The sequence below is a fragment of the Chironomus tepperi genome, unplaced genomic scaffold (assembly GCF_022539635.2).
Source record: "Chironomus tepperi strain 1889 unplaced genomic scaffold, CSIRO-AGI_Ctep_v1 contig_453, whole genome shotgun sequence".
Lineage (NCBI taxonomy): Eukaryota > Metazoa > Arthropoda > Insecta > Diptera > Chironomidae > Chironomus > Chironomus tepperi.
Genome location: NW_027226575.1, coordinates 1 through 17,459, shown reverse-complemented (window position 1 = coordinate 17,459; position 17,459 = coordinate 1). Strand labels below are relative to the sequence as shown.

At 32.6% G+C, this 17,459-nt stretch overlaps 5 protein-coding genes, 1 long non-coding RNA gene and 2 pseudogenes across 6 annotated transcripts; 3 read left to right on the top strand and 5 right to left on the bottom strand.

Moving 5' to 3' along the window:
* Positions 1-1,788, bottom strand: LOC139098795 (CXXC-type zinc finger protein 1-like). Its single transcript, XM_070651110.1, has 3 exons — positions 1,631-1,788; positions 936-1,573; positions 1-870 (listed from the first exon to the last, which is right to left on the bottom strand). The coding sequence occupies exons 1-3, from the start codon at positions 1,652-1,654 to the stop codon at positions 135-137; spliced, it is 1,398 nt and encodes a 465-aa protein (XP_070507211.1). The 5' UTR covers positions 1,655-1,788; the 3' UTR covers positions 1-134.
* Positions 1,789-1,914: 126 nt separating this feature from the next.
* LOC139098799 (uncharacterized) lies at positions 1,915-2,373 on the top strand. The gene is made up of 2 exons (XR_011545233.1): positions 1,915-2,078; positions 2,143-2,373. It is a non-coding gene; the product is annotated as an uncharacterized lncRNA (long non-coding RNA).
* Positions 2,374-2,489: 116 nt separating this feature from the next.
* Positions 2,490-5,014, top strand: LOC139098798 (protein SPT2 homolog). The gene is given in 5 exon segments (XM_070651113.1): positions 2,490-2,643; positions 2,714-4,060; positions 4,063-4,171; positions 4,441-4,567; positions 4,639-5,014. Coding segments are annotated over 5 exon segments (1,818 nt in total). The 5' UTR covers positions 2,490-2,583; the 3' UTR covers positions 4,814-5,014.
* On the bottom strand, positions 4,851-5,859 carry LOC139098796 (RING finger protein 141-like). Its single transcript, XM_070651111.1, has one exon. It carries the CDS (start codon positions 5,781-5,783, stop codon positions 5,058-5,060), a length of 726 nt encoding a protein of 241 aa, XP_070507212.1. The 5' UTR covers positions 5,784-5,859; the 3' UTR covers positions 4,851-5,057.
* Positions 5,860-5,975: 116 nt separating this feature from the next.
* On the bottom strand, positions 5,976-7,097 carry LOC139098797 (small ribosomal subunit protein eS10B-like). The gene is made up of 4 exons (XM_070651112.1): positions 7,032-7,097; positions 6,466-6,673; positions 6,171-6,402; positions 5,976-6,108 (listed from the first exon to the last, which is right to left on the bottom strand). The coding sequence occupies exons 2-4, from the start codon at positions 6,663-6,665 to the stop codon at positions 6,073-6,075; spliced, it is 468 nt and encodes a 155-aa protein (XP_070507213.1). The 5' UTR covers positions 6,666-6,673; positions 7,032-7,097; the 3' UTR covers positions 5,976-6,072.
* Positions 7,098-7,172: 75 nt separating this feature from the next.
* LOC139098793 (protein Aster-B-like) lies at positions 7,173-12,222 on the bottom strand (annotated as a pseudogene).
* A 280-nt stretch (positions 12,223-12,502) lies between these two features.
* Positions 12,503-14,374, top strand: LOC139098794 (cell division cycle protein 20 homolog). Its single transcript, XM_070651109.1, has 2 exons — positions 12,503-12,826; positions 12,914-14,374. The coding sequence occupies exons 1-2, from the start codon at positions 12,559-12,561 to the stop codon at positions 14,263-14,265; spliced, it is 1,620 nt and encodes a 539-aa protein (XP_070507210.1). The 5' UTR covers positions 12,503-12,558; the 3' UTR covers positions 14,266-14,374.
* Positions 14,367-17,357, bottom strand: LOC139098803 (GPI ethanolamine phosphate transferase 1-like; annotated as a pseudogene).
* Positions 17,358-17,459: the final 102 nt, after the last annotated feature.

Sequence of the window (17,459 nt, the reverse complement as noted above, 5' to 3'; positions counted from 1 at the left end):
TTAAATTTAAATTCAAGGATTTATTTTTTGTACCAAAAAATCTAAACTGCTGTTTATTTTTAATGCTAAGATTAAAATGAGGACATCAATGTTTTGTCAATGTTTTATGTCTTAAACCTAATGTTTTGCATCCACTAATGCTTCTCTTTAGCTTGCATTCGAGCAATTCTTTCCATTCTTTCATGATCATAACTGCTGTGAAGCAACAGACCCATAAGACCAGATCTAGATGCCATTGCTTGCTTAATTTGTCGTTCTTGCTCAACCAGCTCGTCCATTTTCATCCATTGCCTTACTCTTTCCAGATCTATTTCAGCTCTTCTGATTTTTTCCCAGCAATAATGTTTGAAGCATGACTTTTTTGGAGCACGACAGAACTCACCAATCAATTCGAATACATTTTTCGTTAATGGACATCCGCAAACATCTGTGTCTGTTACTTTTGGATCTTTACTATGTTCAGGACACAATACTCGTAGTCTTTTACAGTATGTCTTATTGACAACGTTATAGAAGTCACAAAACATGGAATTCCCTTCGATTCTGGTTTTAAAAATACTCCCAAAACTTGCTTGACTTTCGTACTTGTTGAAGCAACGTTCCATGTGCCTAATTGCAGTCCTTGCATGAATTTCATGACCACATGTTACACAATACATGCTAGATTCATCCTCAACATCCACTTCCCTGTCTTTAGCATTTTCTTCCAATGTACATTGTCTTGCTGTCTCAACAATCAAATCCAATTCTCGATGTCTCTTATCCAGTTCCATTAATGTTGCACGTACGATCTGCTGCTTTGCCCGATTCTTTTCTAGAGACTTTTTGTTCTGTTCAGTTGCAATACTTGGCGTAGACCATTCTTGAATTCTATTTATTGAAAGATACAAATATTGGATATAAAAAAGTTTTATAGATATTTTGGATATACATACCTTGTTGGTAAGATCTGGAATATTCTGTTACTAGCAAGCTTCATTCCACAAATATCAGAGCAATATTTTGATTGTGGACGAGCTGTATATCGACATTCTGGACCTAAGCAATGTCTCGGACCTTCTAATGCTGGATTAATAACAAGTTCTGGTGTTACTGAGCGTTTTCTCTTCTTAATTCTTCCTTCTTTGATCTTTTTGTCCTTTTTCTTTGATAGTTGATAAGAGCTGAGTCGCTTCTCGCACTTTCCTTTCTTCCCCATCATTTTAGACCGACATCCTTCACAATTTCCACATCTTGCGTCCTTATCCTTTTTCTTTTTCAGATTATCGGCTGATTGAGTAACATTCTGTGAAGTCGATTGCTGGCTTGTTGTTGCTGGTTTAAAAAGTGTCTTTAGCGTTGGATCATCAGCCTTACAACGATCGCAGTAATATTTCTTAATACTTTTAGATTCCTTTTCACTAATTCCAATACAGTCTCCATGATACCATTCTTCACAGAAATCACAACATATCATAAATCCAGGCTTTGATGATCGACAGATGCAATAAGCGACATTTTCTTCCTTTAAAATTGTTGCAATTTTACTCTTTCTTTCTGGCAAATTGTCGAATTCTTTTGCTATTTCTTCTTTCTGTGGATGTGAATTTATTAGTTATAATGCAATTAACATTATTATTAACAAGCTTACCGTCTTAAATTTCTTAGAATCCATAATTAATTATTTCTGACAAATTTTCATAGGAATTCTGATGTAAACAAACTTCCGAGCAACACGCAACTGTTGCTTGTCGTTGTTTTGGTTGCAAACTAATTCTCATTTTAGTGATGCTTTAGGTAGCTGTTTGTTACTATCTATAACCATTAGGTATCCAATTTAAATGAGATTTAGAAGGACAAAATCAGATATATTTTAATTTAAAATTTCGACTACCTGTGTACGGAAGGTAATTTTGTACTGTATTACTCGGTCGTCAGATTTTATTCTGAAATAACGAAGGAAATTGTGCAAATATAAAAACATTACAATTTAACTAATTTAAAAAGAGATTTTAAGCAATATTTGGCAATAATGACAAAGAATCCAGGTTTTATCAGCCGATGGCTAGTCACAATAGTCATGGTACCGACTCTTGCACGTAAGAATCCAAAAAATATCCATCGAATGCATAATAATTTGAGATTTATTAATAAAATTTCTAGTGGTTCATGTTGGATGGAAGAAGTTGCAGGATATGGACGCACTTGTTAAGCCTGAAGAAAGGAAAGACTTATATCCACATCAAGCATTATATTTGATAATAGAAGAGCGCGTTAAAAAATTTATGCATCATCCAGATTAATTAATTCATAAAAATACTACCTGTATCTCGTGCTAATCACTGTATTTAGTTATTATATTATGTAAATAAAGATTTTTTTTCTTCATGGAAACTATTATTGGACAATAAATTACCTGAACTTGATGATATTTAGCGCAACGTACTTGATCCATTTCAGTATTTTTGAATTTGCTGTGAGTGCGTTTAGCAGTGTTTTTTTATTTTTATTTCATCAATAATTATTCTCCTGGTAAATTTACGAAATATCTAGTTTTTCGTGTAGAAATTGTTAATTAAAACAGTTTCCCAACTAGTATATATCATGGATTTCCATTCAATTATAAATGCAGCGAAGCAAAATGTCGCTGGACCTAATGATCGGGTAAAATTTAATATCACCTAATTAAACTTTCTAATTTATCCTTAACATCCATATGTTTTGTGCATTATAGAGTAGCAATTATTATAAAACAAAGTTTGATGCTCCGAAAAAGACGACTAAAGAGAAAAAATTGTCATCCGGAATCCGAAAATTTCTTGAAAAGCAAAAAATCGAGGAAGAAGAGAAGATTCGAGAGGCTCGTGAGAAGAAACTGGAATTAATGGCACGTAGAGATCCAAAGGAACAAAGAAAGATTGAAAAGACATTAAAAGTTATTAAATCCAGTAAGAAATTTTATACAGGCGATAAGGAACTAGATGAAAATACAGAAATAACACTTGAAAAGAGCATTGGTGATGATGACGATTATGGATTTGAGAATAAATCCAGTGAAGCTATATATTTAAAGCTTATGGAACAGTACAAAAAGATGCCAACAGAGGATAAATTCGAGAAATTCATGAATCCGAAGAAATCAAAAAGCAATGCCAATAATCAAGTAGCTAATAATCAAGAAGAAGGAGATGAATATCATATAAAAACTGGTCATAGACAAAGAGTATCTAAAATTAAGGGTGAAGGTAGTAGTCAACTTTCAGCCAGTAAAAAGTCAGCCTTCGCACCGCCAGCACAATCATCATCTACAACTCCCACTAAAAGCTCATCAAGTTCTAAAAGTAAAGTAAAGTATGAAAAGTATGAGTCTCCAAAGAGTGCACCGCCAGCAGATAAGCCCAAACCTAAACTACGGGCAGCACCAATTGTTGATTTTAATCAGCTACTTAAACTTGCTGAACAGAAGCAACATGAGGATATAGTCATAGATATGCCAACCAAAAAGGAACCGGAAAGATTATTAACAATGAAAGAGAAAAGAGAACTGGAAGAGCTTGAAGCTGCTAGAAAAGGAAAGCTCAAAGGAAATGGAGCAATGAATAAAATTCCTAAATTAGGTGCAATACCAAGACTTAATGATCCATCGAAACAGGATCGAAATAATAATAGTGATAAAACGCCTCAAAAATTGCCATCAAATGACAAGCGACTTGAGAAAAGTGATAGTAAAGTTCCTGTCAGTAAATCTAGTAAACCAATTTCTTCAAAATCGTCAGCAAGTCCACCGTCGTCTGGCTCAAAACTTCGTGATGCCTTAATTAAAAAAGATGAAAGGTCTTCAAATTCATCGCCAATATCCTCAAAAGTTCAACAGAAGCAACAAGTGCCACAATCATCGTCAAAGCCACAAGTGAATGGAAGTGGAATGAAACAAAAAGGCATCATGCCAAGTAGCTCAAAAATGCCACCTCCAATGCCAAAAAGTGGCAGTTCTAGTACAATGAATGGCAAAGTCGATAAATCTCGACTACCCCATCGAAGGAACCACAAAAGTCGAGAGATTTTCCACCTAAGGACTTGATGCGATCTCGCGAATTTCCACCTAGAGACTTAATGAGGACACGTGAATTTCCACCAAAAGACGTTAGACGATTCAAAGAGCCACCACGTGGCATGAAAATGCCAGTCAAACGTAAGTGTATTATTTTTTGTTCCTTATTTTTGAAGTTTATGCAACCTAAAGTATTGCACTTTGTACTACTTGTGCAATGAACTTTTTAAATATTTAACGGAATTCAAAAATTTGAAAAATCAAAGTTCAAAATTTGAACTTCTTTTTGAATTTTTGAAAACCGTTAAATTTTAAAATATCAAATGTCCGTTGCATAACTTCAAAAAATGCGCAACAATTTAGTTCCTTTATAAATTTTTAATTAAATTTTACTGTCAATATTTATATAGGTCGCATTGAGGACGAGGACTCAGATTCAGAGTATGACTCAGAAATGGATGATTTCATCGACGATGATGACGTATGTGATGATTATTCGAGCGAAATTCAAAAGATCTTTGGATATGATAAGTCTAGGTACGTAATTTAAATACATTGATATGCATGTCTTGAAGCAAATTACTTATTCCAAAAATTTACATTTTTAGGTATCGCGATGAAGATTTTGACGACCGAGAAATGGAATCTGATTACAGGACAGTCATGCGAGAAGAATTTATTAGTAAAAAGTTAGGTCTGCAGGAGGATCTAGAGGACATGAGAATGGAGGCTGAAGAAATTAAACGAAAGCAAATGATGAAGAAAAAAAGGAGAAAAAATTAGAATAAAAAAAGGTTTTAAGCTTCAAAAGTTGAATTTTTTTAAGACATTGGGACCATTTTATGTTATGTATGCTCTTTTTACCATTATTTAATTCTTGTTTAATTATATTTACGATAACAGTGATTTATGAATTATTTTAATAATTTAATATTTTGAAATAAATTTTTAACATTAATGAAATAGATTTTAATACAGCATAAAGTTTGTGTTTGACACATTTTTAATATCTTTGGGTTTAATTAAATTACTTTCCATCAGTCGTTATTTTCTGCAACTGATTAACAATCTCTTCGTTGATCTCGTCAGCATCGGGAATTTCCAATTGCACCCATGAATCCTTTGTACTCTGTAGCTTATCATCACAAATTGGGCAATTCTTTTTGCCTTCATTCCATTGTTCTATACATGGTGCACAGAAACTATGAAGGCATGAAAGAATTACGTCAGGTTTACGTTCTAGACAAATTATACATTCATCAAGATAGTCGTCATCAGATTCATTGAATGTAAACTTTGGATCATTGTTGAGTTGATTTAAAATGCTTGATGGATAGAAATTTGCCGGACTGGAACTAGCTGATCGTTGTCGCTCTTCAATAGCCTCAATTGCTTCGAGATTAGTAACCATTGTGTTGAAAATGTGAAGGAACTGCTTTAAATTTATCATCTTTATATTAGAAATAGCTCTCGATTCAGGATTAATTGAAACGCAGGCAATTTTTATTGTTGCCTTCCATAAAAAATGGAACTGATCAGATCCCTTATTTATCGCAAATACCAATTGATTGCCGTCCTTATCAATACATTTTCTAGATAATTCATTTAACTCGTCTATGCTTTCCTTAAAATTTTCATATGTTAAGTCGTTGAGGTCTGAGAAAATCTTTGAATGTTTCTTAATTTGGAATTGAATTGTATCGATTGTGTCCGGAATGAAGTCTTTGCATGCCGATGTCTGTGATTGTCCCATTATATCCGTTTAATTGCAGTTCCTATTCTAAAAAAATATTTTTTTCTTCACTTCTATCAAATTACGTTTCTTTATATCAGCACAGCAAGTAAACAATTGAAGTAGAAAATTATTCGCATGACTAATGTATGGAGATACTGAAAAAAAAATAGACTGTCCACGAAACACATACTCAATAAAAAAGATGCAGAATCAAGTTTATGTTAAAAACCTTTTTTGATGTTTTTATGGTTTATTCATGTAATTTTAACACAATTTTATAGATACTCTTAGATGTATATCCATAAACTTATTGGGGACGTGATCCACGACCGAATCCTCCGCGCTGTAAACAATAAAAATCAAATATAAATAAGAATGTTTACTAGAGAAAGAGTATCGACATACCAATTCAATATCGGCAGCACCAGCACCAACATCGGCCTTCTTGTCTGATGATGTTCCTGGGGCACGTCTGTAAGCTTGACGATCTTCGCCTGATTTTGGACCTTCGGAACGTGGGGCAGCGCGTGGACGAGCTGTGTCTGAGCGTGTTGTACGCTTCAATGTTGATGGAACGATTTCTGGTGGCAAGTGAAGGTATTGTCTAAGGTATTCAATTCCTTCATTTGTGAGGTACCTAAAAATCATAATTCACTAACTGATGACATCCATATATCAAAATTAATGTATATATGCTTACCAGTAATAATGTCTCCATGCAAATTGTTCCTTAACAAGATTTCTTGACTTAAGTGATTGCATAGTTTTGATGACATGAAGATTTGGTACGGTCTCAAGTTCTGGATGGCTTGGAGCATGGAAATCCTTTTGGGCTACAAGAACACCTTCTTTGAAGAGATGTTCATAGATTGCCACCTTATGAGCTTTTGGCATAAACATGGTGCTTGCTAAAATATTTAAATTAACACAAAATATAAGGTTAGACGTCAATTTTTACTGAAATTTTGCCGAATTTAACATATTTCACAATTCAAAATGCATAATCTTATGGAACTAACATGGAGGTATTAAATATCATTTCAACATTATGTTAATTGTAGTGGAATTAACAATTTTTCATTGTACACAAAATTTATATGAAAATATTTTTTTATTGCACAAAATAAATTGTTTAATTTCAATTTTTATCATGTTTCTGGCCAAGTTTGGGCCTAATTCCATTTCCACACTAATCAACCCTCAGTTATCCGCGATATTTAACTAAAGAATCTGCATTTTGAGTGGTGAAAATCATCAAAAACTCACTTTATTTAATATGAATATCTTCACGTTTTAATATTCGGAAGAGAAAAGAACGAGCATCATTTTCGCATCTATTTCGCGTCATTTTCAATAAATTTTTGAATTTTTTCCACCGTTATTTTTTTTCGAACTAGATATCCTCTACCTCATACTTTATTAACAATTTCTTCTTCATCTAGATATATATAATATTTTGACATAAATCATAAGAAAAATTACATTATAATGCAAAAAAATTGTCCAGCACTTTACAGTAATAAATTATTAAAAAAATTAAAAATGGAAATAAATAGGAAAACTTTTGAGCTACCGTTCCTCACTCTGTGATAAGTACAAATTTTCATCTGTTCAATAGAATTTCAACATATTTTTTGCCTAATTGATGATAATGCACTAAAACTAGTTATTAATTGTAGTGTCGACAACCCCGATGTGATCATTAGTCGCTTGATTTTTGGCGATAACTTAAAATCAAGTTTTGTAAATCCGATAAAGAGTTTTCAGTCTGTAATGATAAGACAAATAGTAAAATCGTCTGTCAGATATAAAGCAGTACAAAGTACTGACACCTGTTTGTCAATGACATACCTTCTTTAACAATTCTATTGTAGATTGAATAACTTCTTGCCATTTTAGCATTTCGGTAAAATGTAGCTTCTCTTGCAATTTAATCAGTTTCATCCATTCGGCCGTGTTTTTAGGTGGTGACGATTGGCTGGATATCAAAGAGAAATGTTAAAATTTAAGTCCCAGTTTTTAATCTCTGGATTAAAATTAAATCGAAGGATTTAACTAAATCTAGCAATATTCATAGCCTACCCTATAATATCCGAGGTATCGCTATCATCAATTCGCCATAATTTAACATAAAGTATCACATTGAAAGAAATTAGAGTGATTAAAAGAAATATCACGATCCAGGAAAGCCTTTCTTGTCGCTTATTAACATTTTTAATAGGTTCCTTTATGCTATCAACTTGCCTCACGTCGTGCACACGAGTTTGTCGTGTTATTAATTGTGTTTCATCTTTACTAATTTGTTTAATTGGAAGTGATGTTTGAATGTTGATATTTGGCAGTATTTGATTAGTGTGACTAACACTTTTTCTGGTTCTTCTTTTTGCCTTGGCTTTTGGCATATTATATTCCTGCATTAGGGCTTGCGATAAAGAATCATAGAAATCCTCTAATCCTAGCCATGTGTTTTTTTCGATAAAGCCTTTAACGACTCCCCATACCGACTACAAAAAAGAAGAATAGAAAGACAGCAAAAATAAATAAATGCTTCCGCTGTGAGTTTATTGAATTAAGGAAAAGTTACCTTTTTATATTTTATTTGAGCGTGAACAGACATGACAGTGGCATCGTCAAAAGTTCGTTTCATACAATAATGAAGCAACACATAGAACGAGTCGGCATAAGGAATTCCTGTGAAAAATCAATATAAAATTAGCATAGAAATGGTAATTGTGAAACGTTTTTAGCGTACCTGCATTTTCTGAAGTAGCATCAATCGAATACATCAATCCTTGTTTACTACACGTCCTCATAAGTTGTGTTTCTGTTACGTGTGCTTGCTTTGGACCAATCACTTGTGTGATGGCAACCGTTAATGTCTGAATTCTCTTTTTACTGCCATCTTCTTGATCTTCCCATTCACCTTGAACTAAATTCGTAGTTCTTCTCATTTTATGGAATTCCGAAAAGAACTTTGACTTATCAAATAATAAGTTAAATACAGTTTCAATATTTAACGGCAATATTGTGTGGACTAATTGTCTTCCTTCATGGATTGAATCGCATTCGGCATCATTAATAAAATTATCCATTTTACTTGCTGCTTCCGAATCACTGGAACTATCTGACATATCAGTTGGCAACAATTCGGGATTTATAATTTGTGATTGTACATCAATTGACGAATTTTTCTCACAAAATTCTTTGGCAATAGGTTTATTTGACAATGAGGATGATGAGGAAGATTTCTTTAATTTTTTCAATTCTTTTTTGGACTTGACAGGTTCGTCGTTTGTGAGTTTATTGTTAGATGATGATGATGAGATTTTAGCTTCTGGCTCCTCGGAGACACTATCTGCTGAATATTGATTTTCACGTTCCTCGTAATTTGTTGGATCTATATAATCTTCATCATCTGTTGTTAGTCCAAGTTGTTCTCCGTAACACGTATGGACCTGATGACGGCATTCTTAATTAATTTTAGTTAATAATTGTTGACAATTCATGCACATTTTTAACGAACTTTTTAAATTCAAATATTAGCATAAAATTCAAATTCCAAAATTCCGTTATGTTTTCAAAATTTCCAATTTCAATTCCAAGACAATTGATTTTATCATTAAAAATGTGCTTAATTATCGTTTTGTGTAACTAGTATGATTCATTACTTTATCAAGCATTCAATGACATGAAACATTTATTTGATAAAGAAAAAAAAAATAATGTGAGATTACCCATTGCCATAATTCTTGCCGTTCATAACTTTTATCCATCAATGCATTCTGCCATATGCGAAATAGCATCAAATATGCCTTATCGCGTGATGTAAATGAAGTCAGAAAATGCTTTTCTGTCTCAGTTGTAAGGAGAATTGCATTTGGAATGACTTTTGCGACTTTTTCTTTACCTATGTTTATGCGAGAATGGCCGATGAGACATAGAAAATTATAAATCATATGTGAGAGACTTGATATATAGCTATTAGTGTAATTATAATTAATTATTGATGCTATTTACAAGTTCTATACAATTAAAAGCACAAATGAAAGTCAAGGTCAAGTTACTTGTTCTCATTGCCATCAATAATCAAGTATAAACAGCTTAATAATTAACACAAGTCATCGAAACTCACTTATTGATTTCACATCTTTCCATTTTAGCACAAATCTTGTCTCGTAAACAATAATATTTGCATGAAAACACACATAATTTTGAGATACATAAAGACGACCATGAACCAAAATGTCCTTCTGAATTGCACATGAATAATCTTAACATCCGCAAGTGAATTTTTTTTTTTAATTTAGGTATGAATTTTGCATGAAATGAAAACATAAAAGGAAGAGTGTTAGTTACCTCTGGATTATTATTATTTTAATTTGTAAAAACTTATGCTGGGCGCTTCAGACAGTGACAATAACTTATTTTTTTGATGAGTAACACAAAAAAGGTACAAAATCCAAAAATTTAACACAAAATTAGGTGCTTGAGTAGCAGTGATTCCACTGACAATTTTTTACTCAATTGTAGATGATTATAGTGCAAGAATAAATGCACAGAATTATTGATTTTGAATAAAATTGCATCACATTGAACAAATTTTTCCTTCTTTTTTTTTAAGTCTAGTTCCTCAAAACTTATAAATCAACCGTCCGCGATTTAAGTGAATTTCTTTAATATTTTATTATTTTTTTGGGTTGATAAAAATGATAAAAATGTTATCACATTTAATACGAGTAAAATCATATATATACACAGCTATAGAGCTTACAAACACCTGAACAAATTATTTTTTTGTCACAAACACGAAGCTGATTCACATAAGTTTTTTTTTCTTTCAATCCTCAAAACATGAGCATAAAACTTACCGACAAGTAGGCGTTCATCCTCGGGAATACTGAATAGCTTTTTAAAGTCATCTGAGCGGGACTTATAGGAAGGATATATGACATTATACCAAGCCTTTTTTCTTAGCTTTTTCACCTAGCGTTGAGCTTGGTCTCTTCGAATCTTTTAAATCATCTTGAGATTTACTCGTTTCTGGTGATGCACTTGTGTCTGTTGTCGCCGATGATGTCGTTGACTGACGCATGTCCTTAATTATTCCATAATTAATTTAATGTTATATGAGAGTAATGAGAGAGAAATGAAATAATTGTTAATATTTATGAGGAAACAACAACATATAAAACGAATGTAAATTTGATAACTACAAAATGAATTATGAATATATTAAAATACTATAAAGTATTCAGAACGAATATGCTATATATCAGAGTTGTCAACTATGTCAAAGCCAAACATCAATCACAGACATTACCTGACGAAAGACATATAAATTTTCCTTTTTGTAGGCTTGCCTACCCATAGGCAATACATAGACAAAAGCACTTCGTTTGCCTATACACAGCCTATAATAGGAACATTTATTTCCATTAAAGGCCAATAGTTTTTGTTATTGCCTAGACACGACTACAAGAAGGTAAATTCGTTTGCCTTTCCACAAATAATGACTAGCTAAAGACAAATGCTACCATGATACAGCTAAGTACACCAATTTGACAACTCTGTACTATATACATAATCATTTAGTTTCCTATTTTTGTTATATGCTTGCGCATATTTTTTGAATTTCACTAAACATAACATGGAGAGCTGAGAGGAAGTTATATGACTAACTATCACGAAAGAGCTAAATGTATGTAAACAGCTAAATGACATGAATTAGTGGAAAGGAAATAATTTAGAAACCCGTAAAGTGCTCATACACAAACATTTTAATATTCTAGTTATTTTAAATAACACTGAAAAAATATTAATAATCCCCATTGATGTAATCGGTACAAGGTAAACGGTGTTATTTATATATATTTATAACTTACCAAGTCGAGATTATCATTAGACACATCACTTTTGTCACGCTTATGCTGTAGTTGAAGCTTTTTTGGACTTGGACTTCGTTTAATTGATGTTAATGAGATCGCTTGATTAAAAACATCTTGAGATGATGAAATGAGATCATCTACTGACTTTTTCCTATGCGTTGGATATCCGGAAAGTTTAGTTTTGTCAAAAGAACATTGAAGAAAATGTCAATTAAAGTTGATTGAATTGATAAGTCACTTTTCACATATAATTTAGGATTGATCAGCCAATTTGTGTACTTAATAGTATTATACTTAGTTTGTACTTTGTAAAATTGTCCGATTTAAGTCAATTTTCCTGATTTTCGTGCATGGAAAACGACAACAAATTAATGTAAAAAAATTTCGCAAATAATTTATTTAAAAATGAATGAAAATATAAAGGTTTAGTGTCTTAAAAAGCTTGAATCAAATAAAACCTGTGTATTTCTGCGCTTTTCGATGATTTCCACTTCATTAAAGAACTTACATATAGTCTTTTTTATGAAAATTCATGCAATTCACAAATTTTCTATTTTTCACTTTCCACACAATCTGATTGCACAGAACCGAACCTTCAATTTTTTTTATTAGAAAAAATAACAAGTAGAAACTTTCACTTATTCTAACAGAAATGTATATCTATTAACATAAATTTCATTAACTAACCATGTAGTAATCATGTTTTCATAGAAAAATTAACGAATCATCGTGCATTTAAAGTTTTTTAAAAGTTTACCGAATTTTTATCAACTGTCAAATTTTTTTTAAAAACTTTCGTACTCAATTCTATGTAAACTGCAGGGTAAACTGTTTTTTCAAAAATTTCAACTGACATATAGCGCTGGTTTCAATTCGATCATTATAATTTAATTAAAAACTAAGGAAACATGTCACAATTTAACTATCTAAATGACATGAGCAAACAATTAAACCTCGATGGAGAGTTGAAGAATCAAATAAAGCCGAGATGGCAACGGAAAATGGAGAATTCAATTAACAATTCTTCAATGATGAACAACTCGAAATTGTCAGTTTCCTATAACACATCATACGTATCAGCTCTAGGAAATACAACTATTAATAAGACACCAAGTAAACAAACTTATGCAGAAAATGCATCAAAAAAGAGAACTCCAAATGATAAGAAATCACCAGGTATGTAACGTCTTTTTCTATCTATGTATGCATCCATTGTTCCTATTGTTCTAAATGTCATAATATTTTCTTTTTGTATGTGTAAAGGACGAAAAACACCAACACCTAATAAAAATCGAACACCGACAAGCAAATGCGGTGATCGTTTCATTCCAAATCGAGGAGCTACAAACTTCGAGCTTGGAAATTATCTAATTAAGCAGGAACAACATAAACAGCAAGAAAATAATAATGAGAATAACTCTGATAATAACATCCAGAAATCACCAAATGACAAAATCCGAGCAATTTCGGAAGCTTTACATGGAGTTGATATAACAAAAAAGAGAATTTTAGCATATCAGACAAAAGCACCAGCTCCTCCAGAAGATCATTTAAATCCTTTAAGAGTTGTATACTCAATCAAAACTCCAATGTCCATGAAAAGTGGATCTAGATACATTCCAACAAATCCAGAGAGAATTTTAGATGCTCCTGACATCATTAATGACTATTACTTAAATCTTCTTGACTGGAGTTCTGATAATATTGTTACAGTTGCACTTGGTCAGAGTGTTTATTTATGGAATGCTGGAACTGGAAATATTGAAATATTATTTGAGAATCAAGGAGCTGATCATACTTGTTCACTTTCTTGGATTGAAGAAGGACAAACACTTGCTGTTGGAAATAGTAATGGAGCTGTTGAATTATGGGATTGTGTAAAGATGAAAAGACTGAGAGTAATGAATGGCCATTCAGCACGTGTAGGATCACTGGGATGGAATTCATGGCTTGTTTCTAGTGGCTCTCGAGATGGAAATATAATTCATCATGACGTACGACAACGTGATCATCAAGTAGGAACATCAAATGGACATACACAGGAAATATGTGGATTAAAGTGGTCATTAGATAAGAAATATTTAGCTAGTGGCGGTAACGACAATATAGTAAATGTTTGGGCAGCAGAAGGAACTTCTGGAACAACATCTACACCATTACATGTATTGAATGAACATCAAGCAGCTGTTCGAGCACTTGCCTGGTCTCCTTGGCAATCAAATGTTCTAGCCACTGGAGGTGGAACTGCCGATCGATGCATTAAATTTTGGAATGTCAATAATGGCAGCTGCACAAATACAATTGACACAAAGTCACAAGTTTGTTCAATTCTGTTCTCGAAGAATTATAAGGAAATTATTTCAGCACATGGATATGCAAATAATCAGTTGACAGTCTGGAAATATCCTTCAATGGTTAAACAAGTTGATCTCACAGGACATACACAAAGAGTTCTTCAATTAGCTATGTCACCAGATGGAAGTACTGTAATGAGTGCTGGAGCTGACGAGACTCTTCGATTATGGAAATGTTTTGCAGAAGATCTGACCGTAAAGACAAAAAAATCTGCTGTCAAAGACAAAACAAGTTTCCTGAACAAACAAAGCATTCGTTAATGACTGTTAGCTTAATTACTTTTATACGTTTTTGTTTCTATACCTTAACTCATTTTTAATTAATCTTTATTTTTGGAAAATTTTAATCTAAATAAGCTCAATACATCAAGCCCGGAAATTCCAATAATAAAGGAAATAGATTTATTTTTGTGCTTATTTTTAATTATTTTATTGTGAATTTACAAATAAAGACAATCACTCAAGCTTACAACTTTGTTGTGGAATTATTTGGAATGAAGTTAAAAGTTGTGCTAATCCATAAAACAAGATTAATATTAGGACTGTCGATTCCATTATGATAAAATGCGATAGCGATGCTCCTATGTCAAGCCACGATCCTTTGTTTTTGACTAGAAAGAGGAAATTGAGGCACATGACATCGCATATCATTAGCATCAGGATGAAAACTTTTTTGGTGTCGACTCTTAATGATAAATTTATAGCTCGATAACAGCACGAAAGCAAATTTATAGGAATTGAAAGCTTGAAGAGTATTAAGAACATCATTAAGAATGGTGAAAATACTACAACCAGGCATCTAACCCAGTTAGGATCGAAAGAACTGATTGTTGCCATATTGCCGGTTCCAAAAAATGATATCAGCAAGTACAGCATCTGTGAACGAAAAGGAATTTGTTAAATCTAGGGTCCATGGATTCAAATCAAGCACATGCTATACTTACAAACACTAAAATGCATCGAATGTCATTAAAATCCACTTCTCGACGCCTATTATCAGGAAGTTTCTCAAAAGTAAAGTCTTTCACCTGCTTCATTCTTCTGAATATTATTAGTTCCATTTCAACCCAACTGTATAAATGAACAAAGTACGAAATGAGGAACAGCGAGGTGGACATTAAAATGTAGCATATACTAAATCCATTGCCGACTAGTTTCAACTTGATTTCTATTTAAAGGACTAAAAATAATTAATATTGGGGATAATAAATAAGCATCCAGGATATATAATTTGTTGAATTGGCAGTAGAGCATTTCCAGCTCCAAGTAAAATATCAAATATAAAATAAAAAAGAGTCCTCCACAAAACAGCACTAGAGTCTGAATAATGCTGAATTTTACTCGATCGTTTTAATATACGTAGTCCATTGATCGGAATATCCAAAATATCGTCCCCATTGCCCTAACGGTATGATGAATTAAGGTAGAACAGGATTAGTTATTATACTTACAGAAGAATCGAGTTCTTGTTTTTCTTGTCGACTACTTTAAGCAACGGAAATATCCCTACAACTGCTTCTGATGAGAAATATTTCAATGTCTTAAGCTTTTGGTTCCATTTTCTTCCTTATAGCGTAAGCTGTTATGGTTCCAGAATAAATTAGCAGTATTAAGCTTAGAATTTTACGTTCGAAAAAGGAATAAACTAGTAGTTCAGCAAAAAACGATGCAAATCACAGCAATAAATACGTTATTCTTATTAGTAATAATAAGGAGTTTTGAGGATCTTGTCTTCATTATTAGAGAATACAAACATCCATACGACAATTGTTAGAAGGAAGTAGCCGATAACAATCAATGGCGTGTGCTGAAGTAAATTATAAGCAACAACTAGAAACATATTCATACTGCAAAACGCTGTTTTTAATCTTCACATCAGACTTGACACAATCACATATTGATATAGAAGGACAATCCATCCAGTCATGGTCAATGTCAATATCAACAAGTCATATTTGTAGTACATTTGGTAAAAATCTATGCCTTCATAGATAAGTTTGATCATTTCATGTGATTTAACAATCTGGAAGAAAAAGGTTTGTAAGAACTAAACATAAGTATTAAGAATGAGTGACTTACAATGTCATCATAGTCCTTTAAAGTGAATGATAGCTTAATCTGCTCGTCAAGGAAATTAATTTCGTCCTCAATTTTTCGTTCACGTACATTGAAGGAGAAATGGAATGTCTTTTTAAGAGACTGCTGATGAAGTTTTTGGTGTCTGTACGCTGATAAGCATTGTTTGAAAATGCATTAGCCAAATAAATCTTGCTGACATTTGGATACATGTAGGGAAGCTTTCCAAAATTATTTGTTGGAACTGCGCAGCCAATTAATGTTGACATTAAAGGTGCAGCATCTGCTTGCTGTATATCATAACGTGGAATTTCAATGCCATCAATAGTAACGAATTTTCTGGTCATGAAATCTTCTTTAGCGTACTTCCAATAATTAATTCCACGTCCAAATGCAAGAAATGGTGTTTCAGTTTCGTGTTTATGTCCAGCACCATGAGATCCCCGATTTGTCATGCCATGATCGGATGTGAATATGAATGCTGTATTATCATCATCAAATTTTTTTTCGAAAAGCTTAATAATTTCGTCTATTCCAGCATCCATAAACTTTAAATTTTCTGTATATCGATCAGAATGTGGCTTATGAATATGACCTGATGTGTCCATTCCCAAGAGATGAAGGAAAAATACTATTTTGTCTTGTTGCTTTAGTTCCTTAATTTTTTCGTCATCACTAAGAAACTCTTTGACTTTATCAAAAACCCATTTATCCAGGTGCTGGGTCTGTGCACTTTCACTAAATTCTTCATCTTTCGACTCATAACAATCTGCTACGACACGATTAGTTCCTTTTGAAAATATTGGAACAATATCAGGACTTCCCCATGCATAAGTTTTCTGAAATGACAATCATGTTAGCACTGACTTATTAAAAATTAATCAATGAGCTTACTCGACTATAGTAAACAGATCGAAATTCTACACAGCATTCTCTTTCAGCGCTTTAAATAATGCTGAAGGATCTTCGTATACTCCAGCAATTAAAGCAACATGTCCTGGACAGGATTCTGTTGGGACGTGTGTGTGAGAAATTCCAATGATTCCTCTATTGAGTAAAATATTTTTAATAAATGGTGTACGGTCGCAATTTTGATGAAAAATGATTCTGCTCTCAATCCATCGCTTACAATCAATACGAGCCTTTTGGCAGGTGGATTGTCAAGTTCCTTTAATGGATGTAAGCCTTGCACAATTATACTTCGAAAATAAATGTAAGAAAACACTAAGCAAAAATAAAATGTGAATGAAAACTGCACAAGCTATTAGTAATTTCATGATAAATTTAGATCACTTGAACTATAACTAACAAATTTACTGTTTTACATATTAATTATAACACTTAATTAATTGAATTGCTGCGTGGCAGTGGTTTAACCT

What these genes read in the sequence shown, in the direction of transcription:
- LOC139098795 (XM_070651110.1), bottom strand. Translation starts at nt 1,654, where the DNA reads ATGGATTCTAAGAAATTTAAGACG. An exon ending in ATTCTAAGAAATTTAAGACG is followed by an intron (nt 1,574 to 1,630) that starts GTAAGCTTGTTA and finishes TCACATCCACAG; the next exon opens with AAAGAAGAAATAGCAAAAGA. An exon ending in TTCCAGATCTTACCAACAAG is followed by an intron (nt 871 to 935) that starts GTATGTATATCC and finishes TTCAATAAATAG; the next exon opens with AATTCAAGAATGGTCTACGC.
- LOC139098794 (XM_070651109.1), top strand. Translation starts at nt 12,559, where the DNA reads ATGTCACAATTTAACTATCTAAATGACATGAGCAAACAATTAAACCTC. An exon ending in AAATGATAAGAAATCACCAG is followed by an intron (nt 12,827 to 12,913) that starts GTATGTAACGTC and finishes GTATGTGTAAAG; the next exon opens with GACGAAAAACACCAACACCT.
- LOC139098797 (XM_070651112.1), bottom strand. Translation starts at nt 6,665, where the DNA reads ATGTTTATGCCAAAAGCTCATAAGGTGGCAATCTATGAACATCTCTTC. An exon ending in GCATGGAGACATTATTACTG is followed by an intron (nt 6,403 to 6,465) that starts GTAAGCATATAT and finishes TATGATTTTTAG; the next exon opens with GTACCTCACAAATGAAGGAA. An exon ending in GTGCTGCCGATATTGAATTG is followed by an intron (nt 6,109 to 6,170) that starts GTATGTCGATAC and finishes TATTGTTTACAG; the next exon opens with CGCGGAGGATTCGGTCGTGG.
- LOC139098796 (XM_070651111.1), bottom strand. Translation starts at nt 5,783, where the DNA reads ATGGGACAATCACAGACATCGGCATGCAAAGACTTCATTCCGGACACA.